The sequence below is a fragment of the Limanda limanda genome, chromosome 5, assembly GCF_963576545.1.
Source record: "Limanda limanda chromosome 5, fLimLim1.1, whole genome shotgun sequence".
Lineage (NCBI taxonomy): Eukaryota > Metazoa > Chordata > Actinopteri > Pleuronectiformes > Pleuronectidae > Limanda > Limanda limanda.
In genome coordinates, this window is record NC_083640.1 from 16461742 (window position 1) to 16478143 (window position 16402).

A 16402-nucleotide genomic window follows, 5' to 3' on the forward strand; every position below is an offset into this window, starting at 1 on the left:
AGAAAATGACTCACAGAGCAAAAGCAGGGCTCAAACAGTTCAACCCTCTGACTCACAGCCCCTTTATAACCCCTCAATGACCTCTCATAGTTCAGAGTGACCTTCTTATGACTCCTCGTAGGGCCTTAATAACACCGGGGCAGGCCCGGGTGAGCAGAGAAAGAACTGATGGAAACGTGATAGCTCGTGCTCAGCTGCCACGCAATTCACTCGCACACATCATCTACGACAAAGATCCACACGCACGTGTAATGTGCCTGCGAGCGTGCACGTAGATCTGTTTGACACGGACGTACACACACGCAGAGACACACAGTGGCTGCTGTAGGGTCGACGGCTGCTTTTCACTTTGATCCAACAGATAAGTGGAAAGAAGACGGGGAATAGAAACATGTCGTGTTTATTTGCCCTTTGATTCATGTAAGTTCTGCCACATGGTGGGAAGTGGCTGCTGTGGCACAGTGAAGTGGACACCGTTTCAACAGAGATTACCAGAACAGGAAATCTAACGTTGACCTCTGCAGTGTTTCTGCCGCGCTTTAACCTTTGAGGAGCGCACAACAACTAGACTCCGCAGGGCACAAGTAGATCCACTCCGCAGGCTACAAACACAGAATGAATAACTTTAAACCTTTCTGCCTTTTTCATCCAAGTTTCATCCAAGTTTCAAGAATTTGTATTCTTACTGAGAGTTGGATTAGACGATTGAAACCACTGTCATGTCCGCATAATAAATAGGAAGCAACAGCCAGTAGCTGGTTAGCTTAGGACAGTGCAAAGAGTGGAAATGACTCTTCCAAAAGGCACTTAGTAAGATGTTATAACTTAAATGTATGATCTGTTCAGAAATGTGTGTCTCTATTACGTCTCATACTTTCGTACAAAAAGTGATCCTGCTGATGTCAGCATGTTTAATTTAATGGGAAAAAAAGTTAATATTATTCATTATGAGCTTTGCAGGATCCAGTGTTTTTGAATGAAAGTCTTATGGAATATTGTTGAAGTTTCCCATAAATAGCAAACTCTTTTGGTTTTAACTTCTTTCATATGCTTGTTTGTTATTTTTCAGTGCAAATACAGAAAGATCCTTGTGTGTCTGCCTCTGACAGAATATTTCGAGTAACAATGAAAACACAACTTTTATTATTTCAGTGTGTGTTATGCATCTTAAGTTAAACCCTGCAGGGTGCACATGTTTCGTCAGAGACATAAATATTACTTTGGGAACAGCAAAGCTGAAGCTGACTAGATATGGAGTAATTTGTCTTCACATCCAACTGAGCTCTATGAGGATAAACTACAAAACAAGGTCTGACCCCCCCGGAAAACCACGAGTAAATTCAAAGAAGGTTTCCAGCTGCTTTTCTTTTCACTTTCTGCAGAGCCCCACGTGACTGTGGCATCAGTGCGGGACACACTTTGTGTCTTGTTTTCTGCCGAGGATCTGCCGCTCTGTGGATAAACGGCCCTGACACAAAAGAAAAACATTTGAGAAACTGGTCTGTTTTGTGCCTTCGCTGAATTAGGAGCAAATTGAAATGGAAAAACCTGCTGTGCCTGACAACCGCTCACTCACTGCAGCTATTATTCCACGAGAGAGATACCCTGATTACAGCCCTTCACAGGGAGCCCGGGCACACAGGAAGCTGTCAACAGGGGCCGAACTCACACAGGAAGCCGACGTAATGTCAACAAAACGCAACAGGATCATAGACAACAAGACGGAGGCGCTGGGCCGCACTTGCATCACGAGAAATGGGGGGGGGGGCAATGGAAAAAGCTGTCACACAAACACACATGTGATGACGGGAGTTGACACTTTCTGCTACTTCAGTCCACAGACAGAAGGTTCTGTGTGAAACTGTGACATTCTTCTCTCCAAGCACCAACCAGAGGCCTGTTGTTATAAGAGTTATGTCAAAAAGATCTTGACAAAGTGAATAAATCTGTGCCTCACATTATGTCTATGTCCATATTCATAAGTACTTATCTCAGAGGATAGATACTTGTAAATGTCAAACAGCTAAACGTTAATTTTGCTCATTCTTCAGCAGACAAAGAATAAACTCAACCTCAACCAAAAGTGAACGAAACACGTCGGAGCTCAAACACTTTGCAAAGAACAAACATTGCACAAAGTAAATCATGTTTGAAATCTACAGGAGGTTTTCACCCGCCTCTGTTTGTTTTCTGTTTTCTCAGGAAATAATGTATGAAACTTGCAGAGAAAATATTTATACCAGACGTACTTACAGTGTACTTATCTGTGACTTCCTTCAGCTTAGGGTAGATCCACATAATGTAGCCATGTTTGGTGCTGATGTTGCTAATGGCTCCTCTGAAGTTGAAATGTCAACATCTGTCTGTGCACGATTGATGGTGAAGTTTGTTACAGCTGTGGCATCATTTCTTTGTTTTGTCACACAGCTACAGCACAAGTTCATCGGTATAGACAACAAAATCTGGACACAATTAGCTGCTGGCAGAGCTTCATCATGTAGGTCTGAGGAAGATGAAGCTCACACTGCAGAAACTGTTCATGTGTAATAATAGCGTAATAATCCTGTATTAAGATTTTAAAAAGTAGTTAATCTTATTAGTAGTATAAATTCCTGATCAAGTGCTTTTGTAGAATAATGCTTTGACTGAATTCAAGTAAATGTCACTTGGATACACTTGATCACTTTGTAATTGGCTTATATATAAGGAACCTCTCCATAAGCCCTAATTGCTAGAATTAATTCATTGGAAAAGGAAGTGTAGATTGATGTACTTCATCATTTTAAAATTAGTTTAATTTACAAAAGTTAATATATTTACATTATTTAATTCATAAGATTAGATCAGGTTAATTGAACTTTAATTCACTTAATTTAATTTATTTTAATAATTTTTTGTAAGTTAAATTAAGCTATTTCCGTATGATTTATATAAGTTATATCATGATTAATCATTTTAAAGGTAATTGATTTTGTATCAAAATTGACTTAATTAAATAATTTAGTTACTTGACTCTTAGCCCGGAATTTCTTTGTCTCTCTCTGCCCCTTGCGTTGTCACTCGAGTTCAAAGTATCTTGTTCCCATTACAATCTTCGAAAGAAGAATCCATGTCTACCACCTCCACCTACATGTTCCATTCAACAGTCTCCTCCTTCAGGCAGACTCAGCTACGTGATAGTGTTTTGACAGGTAGGAGGGAGAAAGGAAACAGGCGAGAGCATGAAGCCACAAGTTTTCTCTCTCTATCTTCCCCTGTCTCTCTGCCCCCGTTTCCCACATCTGTCGAACAGATTATTCCAGCAGCGGATGGGTGAAGTTAACCCCTGAAAAGACTCCACGTTAGCACCCGGCTGCTCTAATGGGTCGGACGTTCTCTGATAGGACACATTGTCCTAGAGACATCGTGATACACGGCAGCAACTCACATTAGGGAAGAAGATAACCTTTGAATTTCAGCTTTTATTGCAGTTTTTTTTCTTTGGCACCTGAGTCGCATGTGCACACCACACACATCCACATGGCCTGCTCTTTAGATCTCTCTCTTACAGACACACACACACACACACACACACACACACACACACACACACACACACACACACACACACACACACACACACACACACACACACACACACACAAACACATGCTGCGTTTAGCCTGTGCCCTCAGCCAGGTCATATTGGCTTCCCTTGTGTGAGAGCAGGAACATACAGTGTATTAAGAATTCATGGTGCATGTCTTTGAATGCAGCGATCCATGATGAAATCGGTCCACACAGGCCGCGGGCTACAGGCAACAAGCAACACACACACATACATTGGCTCATGTTAATTTCCAGGAGACTTCCTCCAACCTTAAATAACCTTAACTGCTGCTTGCCTAACTTAAAACTCAACTTAACCCTAACCCTAACATGTCTTCAGCCTAAACTTCAATGGTTTATGGTCTCCCCATGAGAAATACGTGAGTGAGGACGTGAACAAATTTTAGGGCCCCCACAACATGAGGAACACCTGTACAACACACGCACACACATACTAAACTAATAACCACATATCATGTAAGAAAACATAGAAATATGCAGAAGCAAATGAAAACATAACTTTATGCAGGAGTTGGCACGAAGAGTGACGCACGTACACACTGACGCCACCGTGTCCGAGCCTCCAGGGGTTCAAAGATACACAAATCATGACATTCATTTTGTCACACATGCAAAGACACACACACACAGACCTAAGTCTTGTAAAATGGTTATTATGGATGCCACCTGTCCATATTGGATCTGATAAACACAAGGAGGCCTGTGCTGTTTAGTTGAATAAGTCTCTGTAGCTGTCAACACATGGCACCAGCCTTTCTCCTCTCTCTCTCACTTCCTGCACAGCCCGTCCTCTCTTCTACTCCACCCCAAAACACACACAATCACACACACACACACACACATACGCACGCACACACACACACAGCCCGCGGTGGAAGTTATCCATCACATTTTCATCCCCTCCCTCCGCGGAGGCCCTCACAGTCACCTCATCTCTCCTCATCACATCTGCCAAAACCGTCTCTCTCTCTCTCTCTCTCTCTCTCTCTCTCTCTCTCTCTCTCTCTCTCTCTCTCTCTCTCTCTCACGCTCACAGCACTGACAGCTTTCAAATGTTCCTCCTGTGAAAACTTCCTTTTACTGTATCGACACGATGTGGAGTTTTAAAGTTGGCCCATCAACGCAAATCCCAGGTTGACACTTTCTGCCTCGCTGGAAACGCTGGGAAATGCTTGACTGGTAGAAACACTGCAGATCTCTGGTGGTCAGTGTCACGAGTCACTCTGTGTGGAGTGTTTCCATTTGCAGATGATTGTCTTGATCTACTGATTGTGTCGTCCGTTAAAGCTCGTTGTCACATGACGTCCTCAATGTGTGGTTTTGACAACTTAATGATTATCAGCTTACAATGATACAAAAGCGAATCCACACATTTGTGAGTATTTGGCTTGTTTGCTTTGGAAATGACTGGAACAATTGATTGATTATCATTATAGTTAATCATTAATGACTGAATAATAATTCCATTTGATTTGTTTGGCCTTTTCACACCAGTCTTCCAAGAAATCTTCAGCTAAGAGAAACAAACTCTTTGCCAAGATCCAACATAGCAGCTGGAAAACTACAAAGCATTAAGTGATGAATCAAAGAAGTCGGAAAACTTGAGGAGCATTCCGATAATTCCTGAAGGTCAGATTTAACATTTTTCTTATTTTGACTGGAATGAAATAATATTTCTGAGTTAATTTATCAAATAATTTAAAAAAAATGTAAATTTCAAAGTAGAACCAACACAAATTAGACTGGCACTCGGAAACTTGCATTTACCTCCACCAAGGCCCAAAAGTCCCTTCATAAAAGCAAATTTGAGTTCACTTGATACAGAATTTCCTGGATCTGCACTAAATTATACAACTATCCGCCTCATTTCTTTGATAAAAAGCCATGAATTATTCTTTGAGAAATCAATGAAAACATTACAGAAAGTAGGGGAAAAAATATCCCAGATCCGCCCCCAGATTTAATGGCTTCTTCTTTGGGTCATACCTCACTTCTCCTTGATATTTTGTGGGAATTGGTGGAATATGCTTCGCCTAATCCCGCTAACAAACAATCACAGACCAAAACATAACCTCCTAGGCTGAGGAATGAATTAATATTCAGGTTGTTCCTGGTTAATGACACTGCACAGCTTTGAGTGTAGGGGGTTTAATCGGATCAAGACAAATGGAAAGAAACGCGCTCGTCTGTGAAGTCACATATCAACATCATCGCGTCCAACAAGAGCAACGGAAATTCAAAGTAGACAACCTAATTGGAAAAAGATCCTCCGTGTCTGTGATCACGGGAGTTTCGTAAGACGTTTTGACAAACGCTGGATTAGAGCCGATGTTACAGGATACAGAAAAGATTTAAAGCTTCTCAAAACATTCCATACAGATTGACACAAGATTCGTTGGATTGAACCTCTGGACTGGATATGGATGTCAAAAGAAAAAAAATCTAATATCGAAGGCCAAGCATGCAGAACCCATTGAAAACAGCAGGTAGTGAACAATGAGCGATGTTGACAATGACTGGAGGAGAATATTGTGCTCCACTTCCTGTTTGTGTCCTCACTGCCAACTTTGTATCAGGCCGAATGATTTGCAATCAACACTTCTTCCAGAGGAGCAGAAAACAGTCACTCCTACAATAAATGCTATGGTTTCTAATGAGCGACTCAGTTTTAATGGGTTTTGGCCAATATGAGGAATATAAATACTGAAACATGCTCTGAAAAAAATGAGACTTGAGACGATGGAAAATGTGTCTGAGGTTTCTTTGTGTTTAAACCTGAACCAACAATATCTAACTTAATTTTGTCTAGAATATTATGAGATACGAAACATTTATTAATTGAAATTGAACAAACATCAGTGGGATCAGAACTGCCTCAGGTTACAGAAACCTTCTTAGAGACAAATAGTTTGACTTCTTGGTTTAGTCCATGTCCCATCCACTAACATAAGTGAGGCAGGGTTTATGATTTATACTTCAGCCAGCCACCAGGGGGCAATCAAGACGCTTTGGCTTCACTTTTGGGGAGTTGTCATGTCGTCCATCTTTACTTACTGTCTATGGATCAAACATATTGATTACCAGTCCATTGGTGGGGCAGCAGGAGTGTTGTATTGACTTTATGATTGGTCCTGATATTTATTTGATAAACATATAACAATTTGGCGACATTGGGCGTCACATTGAACCAGCTCCGGTGAGATGTTTGAAGACCTGACAGCAGTGATGTTCATTAATGCTGTGGTTCCAGGGTTATTTTTTAGGACTTCATAAGACGATAATGAATTAAATGTTACACTTGTTTGTACGACAGACACGATTAAGAGTCTGAGAATTAACACTCTCCATTAGTTCCAAATGGTCTTGTTGGTTTTATAACCCCATATAACTGCATTGGAATCCTTGTTAAATTAATTTTACCATAGTGAAAACTAGGGTTGCAAAGGGGCGGAAAGTTTCTGGTAAATTCCTGTATATTCCCGTTAATTCCCATGGAAATTTTCCAACGTTGAATATTCCCGGAATTTTGCAACCCTAGTGAAGACCAACCTGAGTGTATTTAAGACCTAGTAGACATTTAAGTTCTTGCACACAGAAACCGTGTATTCTGCCACGCTGACAGTCAACAGTGACCTCCAGCAGCCAGTGGTATGCACTGCCTTCTAGTGGCTTCAACAACTGTCTAATGAGGTAGAGGCGGATCAGCGAAGAAGAACTGTGGAGCTATTTTACAGAGCAGCAAAGAATTACTCAATGAAAACATAAAACACATTTTCAAGCTTTTTCCTCTGGTATGTATTGGTACATGTTTAAATGATATAAGACAGATATTGGAGGTTTTTATGTATTTTTTATTTTTCATGTTTAATAATATTAATAAAACAAAAAGTGTTGATAGAAAATGACATGTGAAAATGTGGAGTCAGTAAAAATCATTTAACTAAACACAGATCAAACTTCAAGCTTCCATATTGATGCAACCACTGTATTTACAAAGTATCTGTGTTGGCAAAATCACACTGCTGGTGAAATTGTGTTTTTCTAAAGGTTGGAGTCGTACATTTTGGGAATATTTTTAAAAAGACATGAAGGAAAAATTGCGTTTCTTCTTTTCAGGATGAAAACACAAATAACACACACACTTCCTAAGGTCCCTGAAATGAACGAGGGGCCGTTATCTTGTCGTCTTTCTTTACAGTCTGTTGGCCTTGGACTTGAAGCTCTTCAAAGCTTCCTGCATGTTCTGCACAGCAGCAGCATCCTCTTCCACGGCCTTCGAGCAGGAGCGCTGCATTCGGGCGTGCAGATCATCTAGACACTTCTGCACAACACCAAGCACAAAAAGCAACATGGGCAAAAAGTAAATTGAACAAAATTAAACATTAAATAAAAATACAGGTGTATAGATGCAGACTGTTTGTTTGCTTTAAGTGTCATTGAGGTTTTTTTTTTAATTCATAAAACTCTATTGTTTTAATTCATTCCCAAGTATTTGTTTACGATATAAACCAGTGAAAAACATTAAATACTCTCTGATCAGCCTCTGTTGATTGTGCGGAGAAAAAAAACCCTAACCACCAAACTTGAGAGCACATTATGCTGCACACTAGACAATCTTAACAATATTTGTAATATCTGAGACCCCAGGCCTAAAGACGGATGAAACCTGTATTGATGAGAACACACACACTTGAGGGTCCAGTAAAAATGTAGGACCTCCCATTTGGTGTTTAAACAAACTATTTCTGAGTGGCGATTCCAGAGACTCCTGTGTTGAAATGTGAAATAAAAACAAACATGGAGGCGCACTGTTGGCATCATCATTCGGGTGTACTAGTTTGTGTAATTTAATAAAACAACAGGACAAATCGATAACGCGCTGTGATTATCCTTTATCGTGCAGCAGGCATCAGTCTTTTATTCTTTCTGGTATAATTAAAACATGCCCACTGCATGTAAGTTGAAATACATTGTGATTCTACCAAGCAGAGCTCGAGTCGTGTTACCTCTGTGATTGACAAGTGGTTGGCTGCTGTGGTGAACACAGCCGTCAGGTTGTTGGCCACCATTCGCCTCTCCTCATTGGCCTCCTGCAGCACCAGGTGGTACCTGGAGAAGAGAGGATCAAAATTATTTTACTGAGAAAAACAGAGGATCTTAAAGCTCCAGGTGACATTGAATGAATAAATGTAGCAGATTCATTGTAATCTTGTTTTGTAGTGGCCAAATGCCAGCAGCAGCATACAGGTCATTTTAATTGTTAACCCTGGTTGTCACTTACTGTTGCTGTGCTGCCTTCAGCTGTTGCACCGATTCATCGTAACCATAGTTGACTTTTTTTTCCAGAAGTTTACGATGGTTGTCCACTGACTCCATCTCTGCTGCCCAATCCTGCTCCTCTCGAGCCAGCTCCTACGCACACACACAGATGGGAAACTAGTTATTATAGTGTATGGAGCAGTTGAATCCATTTCCGTCTGTTTCAACTCAGTAGAAAAAAAAGGTAAAGTGAGGTTCTGATGATGTGAAGACAACCTGTATGGAATTCTCTATTGAGCAGGTATAAAGATTTCTTGTTCGTATTTGTTTAGAAACATTTTTTGAAAGGTCAAAGTTCCTTAGACGTACAATATGTAACTTCAGCCACTAGGGGTCACTCAATCAAAGCAAGAGAAACATCGAGAAGCAGCGTGGGATCATGGTGACGGACTATAACTTGGGCACTGACATTAACATTTTCAGCATATGAAGCCTAACTTGAAGACGATACCTGCATGCCAGAATCCAACCGTTCGTCCAGCTTGCGAATTTGCTCTCTCAGCTGCTTTAGATCGTTGGACTTGTCCAAGATGTTAGAATTCAACTAAAAGAAACAAGCAAACACATGCCACAGTATAAACGTTACGATCCCATTAGAATAACTTGTGACAGTCACAAATACAAACAGTTCTTTACCTGTTCACAAGACTCCTCCAGACTGAGGCAAATGTTGGCTAACCGGCTGTTCTCCTCCTCCACGTCACCGACCAGCTTCCTCAGCAACATCTACACAACACAGAAAAAAATCACAACAACGTGCAGAATACAAACATCCATTATCAAACAAAAAAAATCTTCAAAGATTCAAATAGTCATGTATATATAACTGGAAGTACCTGTATCTGTGTTTTTTGCTGAACCATGCTATTGGGTCCATTTTCAAAAGGCTTGATCTCAAAATCATGACCACAGGCGTTCTCTGCGGACAGCGGTATCAGCTTCAGTTTACGTGCCAGCTTGTGGTACTCTGCCACCTTCAACTCAGCCTATAGACGTGAGAGAAATAGACAGAAGCGACACAGAAACAAGTGATAACACAGGTTAGAATATTTCCCACTGGAACATCTGATATTAAACATCTATACTCGCAAAAATTATAAATCGTGGCACTTACAAATTATGCAGTTCCAGTTAAACCTTCATCCACTAGAAATGGATGTTAAGATCATCCGATGGATTATTTCAGAAAATAAGATGATTCACTAGTACCTTCTCGTTCACTTTGGCCAGAGCGATCTCTTCATTCCACTTGTGCTGCTCAGAATCCTCCAGGCTCTTGCTGATACTGGTTAGGGTCTGCTGGAGTTCTCTCTTCTCTCTGTTGATCCTCTCTACGTCAGCTGGTGTGAACTTCTGGTTCTGCAGGAGGCGCAGCAGCTCATCCTGCTCATGTTTCAGAGACTCCAGATGACTGGCTGCAAAGTGACAGAGAAGGAGAAACATGGTGTTCAGGTAATCATTTCCATTCAACAGGTTCTTCTCCTCCTTTTGATGTTCATGGTGGTTGGCAAATAGCTCTCAGGTTTGAGGCATTAGCGCCCCCTTCTGGTGGTAGCAATGCAGTACATACTAACACACACCAGTAAAAACCAAGGAAAATATATCTTTCTATATTTTTTTAAGACAAAAGTCCCATAAACAACAATTTGACTTAAAATGTAACCACTATTCAAAATCATTAATCCATCAGAGGTAAAGTAAATTAAAGAATTATATAAAAATTTGTAATTCCAGTTACTTAGACCATATAAATAAGCACAAACATCTTCATGGAGACTAAATATTCATCAGTTCCCCACAGCATTCATTGCATCGGTCTATCGTGTTTACCAGTGGTCTCCAGATCATCTTTCTGTTCTGAGGCTTTGTTTTCCAGGTTGGCTTTAAAGGACTCCTGGTTGATCCGGTAACTCTGGAGCTTCTTGAGGTCAGCCTGCAGCTTCATCTTTTCCATCCTCTTTGTCATTAGTCGGTCCTGTCCACGAGAGGGAGACGGTAAATTATCTGCTCTCCCAACAGATGTTTTATATTACTTACAGAACTGTAAAGTCTAATCTATGAAAGCCCAAAGGATGAAGGATTAATTGATGCAGATGGACATTAGTCGATATAAAAGGCTTCTAACCGTCTGGCTCTCCTTCTCCAGCAGTTCAACCTCATCACTGAGTATTCTGTGCTTCTCCAACATGGAGGCCAGCAGGCATTCGTCAACGTTGTATAGCTTCTCTATGAATGCACAAAACACACGTGCAGAAACATTTAATGGGATTATAAATTTCTTTAAACTTCAAAAATGTATAACCGTACTTTAGGGTAAAATACAAAGAAACAAATTTGAGGATGATTTGCTTACTTAGTTTATTGAGGAATGCGTCATCCTCATCCTCAAACGTGTCATCACCCTGCATGAACTTGGAGTATGTCTCTGCTGTGTAATCCAAGAAGAGCTGCACAGAAATAAAGTGAAAGAGAATATTAAAAAAACATAGAAATATAATAACCATGTAACAAGTGTGTGTTGTGTTTAAACTCTTCTTGAGCGGTCTCCATCCAGCTTTTTCAGTAGAGGAGTGTTTTATGCCTCGTGATGCTGTTTAAAAGAGTCAGAATACCTTGTTGTAATCAGCCCCTTCCTCGATGTTGTCGCTGTCTTCACAAAAATCGCTGAAAAGCAGCTCCTGTTTACTCAAACTCGTGTTGATCTGAAACACAGATACACACATTAAGCATTCGTCTCTTTTAATAAAAAATACATTCATCTTATTAATAAGCGTTTGCTTGTATCTCACCTTATGGTTGTCAATCAGCCACATGAGAGCTCCCAGGGCCTGAGGCCAGGTATGAGGAGCTCCCACAGAATACATTGAACTCTTTGAGAGGACAAATGGATACCTGTAACCATAAAGAAAGAGGAGAGGAATAAACAGACAGTCACCAATGTTTCTGAAACTATAGGAGAGGAGTCAACATCAAGGCTCACAACCAATGTAGGGAGGGTACTTCCATGTTAGACTGCTTCCAAAAAGATTTTTTTTATAATGTAGCATTTCTAATGTTCTTTGTATTTATGATATTTCTTTATAACACTAACAACCAGATGCATTTACCGCAGAGCTTTGAGGATAGCAGGAACCTCCTCCTCCACTTTAGAGGTCGGCATCTCAAAGGTGGGGTCGAGTTGACGGTAGACAAACTCAAACATTTTCACAAACTCCTTGGTGGAGGGAGACTGGAGAGTCTTGGGTGACAGAGTGCCTGGGTAACCCTGCTCCGTCAAAAACTAGAGAGATACAAGACCAAATATCAGGCTGGACATATGCAAGTAATAGTAGTGAAATGACTCTTAAACCATGATTTGAACCACTACAATCTACTGAGATAGAACTGAACTGTGATATCCCTACTTGCTGCCACCGTTGAGCTTTCATTATTTTACAAGTCTAGCAAAACTCAACTTATATTTTATAATTAACTCCTTAAATATATAGATCTGTTGGTTTTTACCTCATGCAGCGTCCTGATACACTGCTGAACGTAAGATTTATCATGCAGAGGTCTGGCATCTTTAATCTTCTCAGTTCCTCCAAAGCCAGACATGCTGCTGTTGCGAGTCATGCTAGCTCCACTCGTCCTGCAGTCAAAGGATCAACATTACACACCAACAAAACATCCAATATCAATCAACAAAAAAACGAATGGATTAATCTAATTTAGATCTACATAATTTCATTATGGAAACATTTCCATAAAAATAAAAGACACTAATAAGAATAATAAATAATGAATATGACCAATTGAACCTGTATTTGTTCTTCTAACGAGTAGTAAATCCTGAAAGGTTCAGTCAGTAGAAGTTTATCATGATTCCTATTCACAGGAGATTTGCAGAAGTTTCCTTCTACACTTTGTAAGCATGGACAACAATTTCATTGCTTTATTACATTTCACTACTACTGAGATCACACTGTCTTTGTTAGACTATATTGATGTACATGTACCATATGTTCTCATGTCTATTAGCGTGCAGTTATTATGTTGTAAGTTTCTGAAATTTAATTCACATACCGCGCCCCGAAGAAGCTGGTTCGTCGTTCAGAGGTCACAGACTGGGGTTTGGCAGTGCTGAGTTTTCCAAACGAAGGCTGTTTACTGTGAAGAAACAAAACGTGTTAACAAATGGATGTTCTTCACCGGCAGACTCTCATTTGAACAAGCTGCTTCTAATCCATCGCTCAACTTTCCTCATTGAGTCGTCCCATATTCTCAAATAATGTCTCCACATGTCATCCTGTGCTTTGAATAATTAGAAGTCTGAAGCCTCTATTTAAATAAATATGCTGGTGCTTTTTATCCTTTACACATTAAATAAGTGGCAAAAATTAATTGATTGATAAAAAAACATTTGCACTTAATTCGACATTTATTTGATTTTGAAGTCATCTTTCAAAAATAAATCTGCACAAGTTGGATGTTTCGAGACTCTCATATGAAAGAACCTGATCATCAATGAAATATTACAACATGTGATTATGAAACGCACTCTATATTTACTGTCATCTTCAGGTGTTGTTTTTGAACCTTGTGTGAGTGCGATATGAATAACTATTGCTGTTATTACTAACTTGGGAGTTTTGTACCATTAAAAACATTTAATGATGTCAACTTGAGCTCCTGGATAGTATGATGGGTATTTGTCTGTGTTTTCTTTCGTTATAAAGAGTAAATGACGTACAGAGAAAACAGCGAAAACTATATACCCGATAAATAACCTGCTGAGATGTCATATTTTGGATAAACTCCCTGATCAGAAAGACCCAAGCAGTCAAGTGCATGACTCTTGTGTGCGTGTGGTCCACATTATACAAAAGTAACTTACAGAGTCTGAATGAATGAGATAAACTAAAGAAGGGTATTTCGAACCCACCTCTTGGGCGTTGTGTACATGCTCATCCTGTTGCTGTCCTGCACCCTCATCGGCAGCTCGGACGGTCGGCTGCTGGTCGCTCGGCTCAATCTCCCGCTGGACACAAAGTTATTATAAAAAAACAAGCACACAAAACGTCGTTTAATTTGCGTTGATCTGTTGATTCACAAAACACACACACCCCGCGTATAAAGTTGACTACGACTGAATGTCAGTGAGCTAGTTAACGTTACGTCTGTCACTTTGTTATGTGGTGGTAGCCTAGCTAGCCGACTAGCATAGTAGCTTATTGGTTATGTGAGCTAGCGAGACGGAGCTAAAGACACGGGGTTAGTGTTGTGTTTGCATGTTTGAATGTGGCTGTAAAACGTTAACAACATGTAACGGTTAGCAACGGCAGGTAGCGTTAGCATTAGCATCAGTGTGACTATGACAACATCTTAGCTAAGTTACGAAAAACATTACATTTAGTCAGAACGTGATACTCTGCTGGTGTTAGCGATGTTAACGAGTTCTCAGGTGAAGTTGACACGTACCGCTCCATGTTTTGTCGGGAAGAAAGCAAATAGAAACCAACACAAACGGAGGAATCGTCGAAGAACGTATTTAAATGCAGACCCGCCAAAACAATACGAAATACCGGACGGCCGTGACGTCAGCGGAGAACGGAGAGCTGTTTGGTCCAAAAAGGGTTCACAACGCACCAAGCGGACAAGTCGGTTAAATAATGTATATATAAATGGTCAATCCGTTTTGTCGACTCAAAAAGAGAGAAAAGGGAGATGATGAGTTCACTTACAAAAAGATAAAATAACAAAAGTCTTGTACCGTGCCATTAAATGGAAACACAAAGTTACAAAGGAGGATTTCTATAATGTGTGTGGAGACAAAGAATGTAAAAATAAAATAAATAGAAGAGGGTGACGATAGACAGTTAAATAACCGACTTATCCACTTGGTTATGTGAATAAAAGTAAAACCCAAACCATGAGTCCAAGCAGGGCCGGCCCTGGCAATGTTTGCACCCTAGGCGAGATTTCAAATTGGCGCCCCCCCAACATACACACGCAAACTGTCATGCATCCACAATAACTTTTGGACTACATACAGATGCACACACAGGCAGACAAAATTGTAAGCTATAAAAAAACAATAAAAATATATAACAAAAAATGTAAAGAGTCTGAAATCTGCTGTACTGATAGCATATCATGTCATGTCGACAAAAACAAACATTCATGATGTCCACAATCGGGGTGATTCTTACCTCTATATTGTTCTTTCTTCTCCTCCTCTACTTTGCGGTGCTTTCTGAATTGTGCACCTGATAATTTAATCTTTTTTTGATTTATCTTTGACTCTAACCTCAGTCTGTCACCGCAGCGTGTCTGTTCACACAGGGAGCCCATCCAGGAGGAAATTTTAGATGCTGGCTTGCCTGTCCACGGAGCAACGGATGGTGACATCAGCAAATGTCCCTACTATGCTGCCAAAATATGGCTAAATATAAAAAAATAAAAAATAAAAATTAAATGAATAAAAAAAAATAAAAAAAAACCTGCGCAATGGGCTTCTGCGCAGGATGTGCGCATGCAGTTTTTTTTGTTTTTTTTTAAAATTCAATTTAATTACATTTTTTTATTTAATTTAAGTTAAAAAAAAATTTTTATATTTAATTGGAAATGGTTATGGTTCATTTTTGTTTTTACATTTACATATTATTAGATATTGTGCAATGAATAGGTGGTTGAAGTCCTGCCAACACCACATGAGTTCGGACCCAGCTCCTGTGTCCACTGGTGTCCTGGTTCCACCCATGGCAGCGTAGTGGCGTGGGGCTGGCTCATCCCTGCGGCCCAGGGAGCGCATTTCTCCGCGCTGGTTCAGGGGTAAATGATGCTGGTCTTCACAGGTGACTGACCTACGCAAGCCTGTAGCCGCCCCCCACAGGAGATTATGTGCATGTGTGTGTGTGTGTGTGTGTGGCAGCGGCGCTTCCCGGTTCTTCCCGGCATTACGCTGCCGGTGCGAACATGGGCGAGGAATGAGGCGGACCGATTTTCGCGGCGCTTCTACCTCCGGTGCGTCCCAGGGTTAGAGGATTATGATGTGACGTAAATATATTGTTTTACATTGCATGTGTCACGTCATGATAATTCAGTCTCTTGTGCCGCCCTCTCTGCATTTTTCACCCTAGGCAACCGCCTATGTCGCCTGTACCAGGAGCCGCCCCTGAGTCCAAGGTTACACTTTTGTTTGGCAGGTAAATTGTATGAGGTAATTTATGTCCAAATCCGAATGTTTAACTCATTTTGAAAGTCCTCTGTTCTGTAATCACCTCAAAAATTGATTTGTATGAAAGTCTCTATATAAATAAAGTTTGATTGATTCATTGCATTGTTTTTTCTATAGACAAATATCAACCGACTGAGTAGGACAACCGAAGGTTGACGATATTAGGAAAGTCCTCTGGTTTAGTACATTTTCTGTTGCATTAAGTATTACTTTGAAAATCATAAACCTATCCGACGGATTTGTCACGTGATCTTA

General features: G+C 40.4%; 1 protein-coding gene across 2 annotated transcripts; it reads right to left on the minus strand.

Annotated features, from left to right (window-relative positions):
• Window positions 1–7439: 7439 nt before the first annotated feature.
• On the minus strand, window positions 7440–15251 carry ndc80 (NDC80 kinetochore complex component). 2 transcript variants are annotated; one of them, XM_061071687.1, is made up of 17 exons: window positions 15120–15251; window positions 13853–13948; window positions 12994–13077; window positions 12433–12559; window positions 12036–12208; window positions 11718–11820; window positions 11541–11630; window positions 11282–11375; window positions 11054–11154; window positions 10759–10903; window positions 10138–10343; window positions 9765–9914; window positions 9565–9654; window positions 9380–9472; window positions 8891–9021; window positions 8616–8718; window positions 7440–7930 (listed from the first exon to the last, which is right to left on the minus strand). In XM_061071687.1, the coding sequence occupies exons 2-17, from the start codon at window positions 13900–13902 to the stop codon at window positions 7802–7804; spliced, it is 1869 nt and encodes a 622-aa protein (XP_060927670.1). In that variant the 5' UTR covers window positions 13903–13948; window positions 15120–15251; the 3' UTR covers window positions 7440–7801. The 2 variants fall into 2 exon arrangements, with proteins under 2 accessions (XP_060927670.1, XP_060927669.1); XM_061071686.1 differs by lacking the exon at window positions 15120–15251 and adding an exon at window positions 14389–14457.
• Window positions 15252–16402: the final 1151 nt, after the last annotated feature.